Here is a 5,744-nt window from a genome sequence, read left to right as displayed (position 1 = left end):
TCAAACTTTAGACGGTCTTTACGAGCTCTGTAATGTTTAATCCAGCATATTAATCACATTATATATGAAATCTTCAATCGGCTATTTCTCAGAATTGGAGGCTGATACAGAAATTGCAGTTAAATCACTGTAATCAGTGTAAAAAGTTCTATAGGAATCAGAGTGTGCCCAGATCTCCGATGAAACATAGCAGCTTTTGAAGACTGGTTTTGAATGCCAGGGAAACGTATAATGCGTGCTGGCAAATCTTTCCTAGTCTCTTTTGTATTTGCCAACATGCTTGACAATAAACAAAATAGACAATCAAACATGCTGTTTATTTGTTTTTTTAATAGGCTTAACTCTTAAATTTTCGAGCTATCGGTTAAAAAATAAAAGTCGAACCTCGACACTTATGCACTTATGTTACAAACAAAGTATCACTTGGCAGGCCTACAACTGTTATGAGAATTTTGTTTATGTTAATATTTTTTTAAAATTAAATATATTACCAAAATAAGTCAAATAGATTGGATACGTACGTATAACTGGAGTGTTAGAAATTAAAAGACACCGAACTCTTATGCATGGTATCGTTAAAACGATAGATAAATTTCTAGTTTCACTTTACTACTTCAGATGTAAAAATATAATCACTATTGTTCACAGATTTAAATATAAATCTCTGTTGTATAGTTCATGATGCTAACAATTCACTCAATATCAGACTCTGCCAAATTTTTTCCTCTGTTTCATAGAATTCTTCTTCCTGTATTTTTCTAAGTGTTTCTTAACACTGCCTGATTTCTTCAGTTCCTCGTATTTGTCAACCAACTCCAACACTCGCTTCTCCGCTGAAATGAAAAAAAAAAAAATATTTTACTCAAGAAATAATAAATAGTCGTATTTATAAGTTTCAAACAAACGAAAAAGCTGCAACAAATTTACACTCTTTACTACACACCTTACACTGAGTTTACATTTTCAAAACAATTTCATATTATTTATCGAAACTAGATTTTATAGCAAATATTAACATGGAATTAAGATTTCCTTTGAGTTCGTGTTATTCACTATCAGTGATTCTAACATACGAATATTTCTACTGGAAGTTTCTACATACAAATTTTTGTACGTAATATTGAATAGCGACAGGCAAATTATTTTTAATAGTGATCAATAAATTATTATATATTTTTAGGATTGTTTTACCATATTAGTTATTATGGCACTTATAAGTATGCAAAGTGTAATTAACTGTTTATCTTTATGCACGTTTATACCAATAAGCATGGACCTATATTAAATGAACACAAATAACTCTGTTTGATTAGTAAATTTGAGGGGACTAGAATCTTGATCGTTCGCATTGAAACGGATTATTACCAAGGACCGCAGAGCAAATTCGGCAAAAGTGACATGAACTCAATTAGCATCTGGAACGCCATATTGCGACAACCACAATCCGGCGCAAGTTGCATAGTCTATAATCCGTAGTTGGGCTGCAATTTTTCCAACCAACATGCTTTAGTAGGAAGAAAATGGTACCTTAAACATGCAGAGTGAACTGTTATATTGTATGAAGGTTACAGCGAAATAAAGAAAATGGTGTGTTGTTTGATACACATTATACATAGAACTCCCTTGTGGCTAAGCGGTTAGCGTCGCCTCTGGCGTGGGGGACCCGGGTTCGATTCCCGGCGGGAGCTCATGTGGTTTGGATTCCACGTTAATCAGTAGGTCCACGTCTCGTATAGGCCCACTGCTGAAAGGGACGCTAAACTAAAATCAACTCAACAAATTGAACATAGTAATTTTAGTAAGTTATGCAACTTAGGACAACACTAATGGGTAGTACCTTTACCTGCTAAAACCTTCTTCGCACTGAGGCAACGAATATTCATTCTTAAGGGGCCGTATCACTGCGAAATTAAAATACTGTTAATTTTACAGTAATTATATATATCTTCAAATAGATAAAATATAATCAAAATGTGGAACAAGATCGCTTTAGAGAATATTATTTTGCATGAGGTACCGTTATCATGAGTCACCTAGTAACTTTTCGTTGGCAGCCATTTAGAAACGCGAAAATAAATCCCAATTTTCTAAATGACTGGAAAACAAAAGGAGATAAGTGAGTCGTGATAACGTTATTTCATGTAAAATAATATTGTCTACGGAGCTCTTGTTCCATTTTTTGATTATCTCTTATCTAGTTGAAGATATCACATAATTACTGTAAAATTAGCGGTATTTTAACTTCGCAGTGATAAGGCCTCTTAAGCATATACAGAGCAAAGTTATGGAGAAGCACGTGAAATATTTGCACAGAAACTTCCAAAGAGACGTTTTTCACGTTGCCCAAAAACGGTACAGACACAGGAGAAGCTAACAGATCTTCAGGCTGCAAGGGCTCTCAATCTCAAATGCTGAGCACAATTGTGTATTTGTGGATGTGAATGAGAAATTATTTAATCCAATAAAAACGATATATTACAAAATAATTCTTTGTTATAGCTGTTGGCACGGAGTTTCTATACTTCAATGTTGCCAAGTCAAAATTAAAAACGAATGTTTCCACAATATAAAGTGTTAATAAGACAATTATATCAGAAGTTATGTCCTGTTTGATTCTTGTTATTTTTTTCAAAACTCCGGAAGGGATTGAGCAACTAGTGAACAGCTTTCGCTAAATTGCGAAGAACTACGATCTAAATACAAGAAAAGTACAATCTAATTGATCAATTGCTCTGAATTTTACGAAAGTGTGTCTGTTGATGACTGTTCAACAAATCCATAGTATGCAACTGAAGCGATGTTATATTGCCAGAGAAAAAGACTAAGATGACAGAAATGTAAGGATACGATCAAGATAAGACATATTTCGTAAGTATAAAATCAACTGTCAGGAAACGGCAAAAATTTCACATAATAAACTTTTTTTTTTTTTAATTTCAGATGAATTTTATCTAATACTTTCGCACGCTACAGCACATTTATAATAACGCAGAATATTTTCTTGTAAGTATTAATCACTGTTTATGAGTATCGAAAACCTGTCGTCTTTACGTTTGAGATTGTTAGCAAATTTAGTTTTCGCTATGTACACTATCGCAGTTTTGTTATTTGGAAGCGTTTATGATGATCACACTAGCAACCATAGATGTCACATTTTTAGAACATCTGTTTCTTGTTCAACTTACATTTCTTTGGATAATAAGGTTTCTTTCCTTGCTTTAACATCTCGATTCTTCGTTCTCTTTCTTCCTTTTCTTTTTCTTCTTTCGCTTTACGGCGTTTTTCCTCTCTCTCTTGATTTTCCTGTAACAAATATTACCAAAGTTAAAAACATTGACTAAAAAAGAGAAAAAATTTACTGTAAGAACACATTGTTAATCTTGGTTTCATTACCTTGTAAATTTATCTTCTTTATAGGTTTTTATTCAAATCTTATAAATCTTCGTTGCTTGTCGAATTACTTTCTAATTTTAATTAAGCATTATCAACACAAATAAATGGTGGGATACAAGGAATAGTGGGGCAGGATAGAAAACAATAAGTTATGTATTATAAGTTATGTATAAGTTATGATATCTGTAAAAACCTTATTATGTTATACTTTCGAAATTTAGTAGACCGTTGAATTAGACTACACCTATGCCTGACTTTTATATTTCAGACAATAGCTATGCCCAAAGAGTCAACAGATAGAAATGTTTTGTTTCTATTTACAGTGCAGCCCACTTATCACGAATTTCAAGGGATCAACATAATGAGTTCTTTATATCCGAACTTCGTTATAAACAAGCTCACGTATTTTTCCGAATTATGGAAAAACAAAGGATTAGATAACAAGTAGATACGTTTAAAAAAGGGTATACAGCGGTATAGCATTACATCTGATGATAATTTTATTAACTGGGTTGTTATCTAGTCTATCGTACATATTGCAGTTTTTTCTACCTGTTCAAGTACGCTTGAAGAAGTTGTAATTTTCTTCTGAACCATGTCTGCTGCCCTGTTCGTAGCACGCTGCTTCCACTTCCTCAAATGTCCGAAATGCAATGTTTGCACCGTGTTGCTGTGTTAGAAAAGATAAGGTTGCAAGTTTTCCAAACTTTGGATCACTTCTTTGGAACTCACGGGTTGTTTCACATTTTCCACTTCTCCCTCATCATCGAAATCTGCATCTTCCTTCGTAGTCTCCCTCACGCTTTCCACAATTGAATTATCAACATCGGGATCCTCAGTTACAAGCGCATCATCTGCAGCGACGTATTCGACAAATGTAGTGCCCTGTGTCACTGCTTCCTGAAATTCACTATAAGTTTCAGGATCAACAGCCTCTTTCGTCGCATTTGTAGCAATGACATCAGGTTCATCACGAAGATGATTTGCGTGGCGCCAACAATTTGCGACGACATGTGGTTTCAACGTATGCCATGCCGCTGCGAGGGTTTGAATTGCCACATACAGAGAGATGCTAGTTTCCCTCTCAAGGTGGATGTTAATTAACATCGTTTCAAGCACTCTCTTGCGGTAATGGTATTTCACGGCATTTATGATGCCTTGGTCCAAAGGCTGCATCTTTGAAGTACAAGAAGGAAGGAAAAGAAGGGTTATAGCTTGTAGAGTTACAATCGTATTGTGTGCGGTGCAATTGTCCAAAAGCAGCAGTAAGTTTCTTCCCGCGTTTTCCATCTTCCTATGGAAGTTCAGAAGTCACACGCGAAAGATTTCCTTCGTCACCCACGCTTTCTGGTTGGCATAATACTTACCAGGAAAATAATTAACTGTCTTAAAACAACGCGGATTTTTACACTTTCTTACCGCAAGTAACTTTTGCAAGTCTGACCCGTCACTGTTGAAGCACAGCAACGCGGTAATGCGGACTTTACTGTTTTTTTCCGCCTTCACACGCATCTCCTCTAACAGAGAAAGTCTTTTTCGGCAAAAGCTGGTAAAAAAAAAAGCCCCGTTTCGTTCATATTATAAATGTCACACGCGGGGAACTTTGATAAAGTATCCTGGTGTCTTTTCTTCCAGTCCTCTACAGTGGCATCACTCACTGAAGCACTCTTACCACAAACACTCTTCAGTCCTCACTCTTCACTCTTCAGATGTGTCTATCTTTGAACCGCTGTAGCCAACCATTTCCAGGCTCAAAATAATCGTGACCCAGAAGGGTAGCAAACGTCATTGCTTCTTCTTTGAGCATCGGGCCACTGACTGAAATATTTTTCGCCCTTACATCACAAAACCACTTAAAAAGGGTATCTTCAACATCACTACACAGCACTACGCATTTACTCCCTATTCTCCCTTCATTTAACTTCTTCCTTATTTTCATTTTTTTTTTAAATCGTTGAGAGCGTGTTGGGCGGATTTCATATTTTTTAACAATCTCCTTTTTCTTCAATTTTTCCCTCTTCAACTTCGTCTATAATTTTCACTTCGCTTGAAAAGATATGGGTTTCCTTTTGTTTGCCATCTTTCAATCAAGCGATGCACAAACACGAGTTTTTAAAAAATCAACTTGCGGCGTGTTCCTACCTTACAGCTACTGAAAAACGCGTCTAACACAGTGAGCTTCAGTGAAAACAGAAATTTATTTTTAACCTTGACCCTGAACTCTGAAGGACGCGCGTTGCCGGAAATATCTGCACCCGGCACGGTTTCTGTTGTCATCCGAGTAAGGGGGGGGGGGGGGAAGAAGGAGTAAGTCATGCTTGGCTTGCACAGCGACAACAGCTATGGAAACC

The 5,744-nt window shown here is 36.0% G+C and overlaps 1 protein-coding gene across 3 annotated transcripts in view; it reads right to left on the bottom strand.

Annotated features, from left to right (window-relative positions):
• Positions 1-588: 588 nt before the first annotated feature.
• LOC145664313 (uncharacterized) overlaps positions 589-5,744 on the bottom strand; it is a 31,824-nt gene continuing 26,668 nt past the window's right edge. For all 3 annotated transcript variants that reach the window (XM_081730867.1, XM_081730869.1, XM_081730868.1), the window contains exons 6-7: positions 3,186-3,303; positions 589-833 (exon numbers count right to left, since the gene is read on the bottom strand). In XM_081730867.1, coding sequence (XP_081586993.1) covers positions 703-833; positions 3,186-3,303 — 249 coding nt within the window. In that variant the 3' untranslated portion in view covers positions 589-702. The remainder of the gene's footprint in view (positions 834-3,185; positions 3,304-5,744) is intronic.

The sequence above is a fragment of the Thermobia domestica genome, chromosome 11, assembly GCF_964235325.1.
Source record: "Thermobia domestica chromosome 11, izTheDome1.hap1.1, whole genome shotgun sequence".
Taxonomy (NCBI): Eukaryota; Metazoa; Arthropoda; class Insecta; order Zygentoma; family Lepismatidae; genus Thermobia; species Thermobia domestica.
The sequence above is the reverse complement of the archived record's forward strand: the minus strand, read 5'-3'. Positions and strand labels throughout refer to the sequence as shown.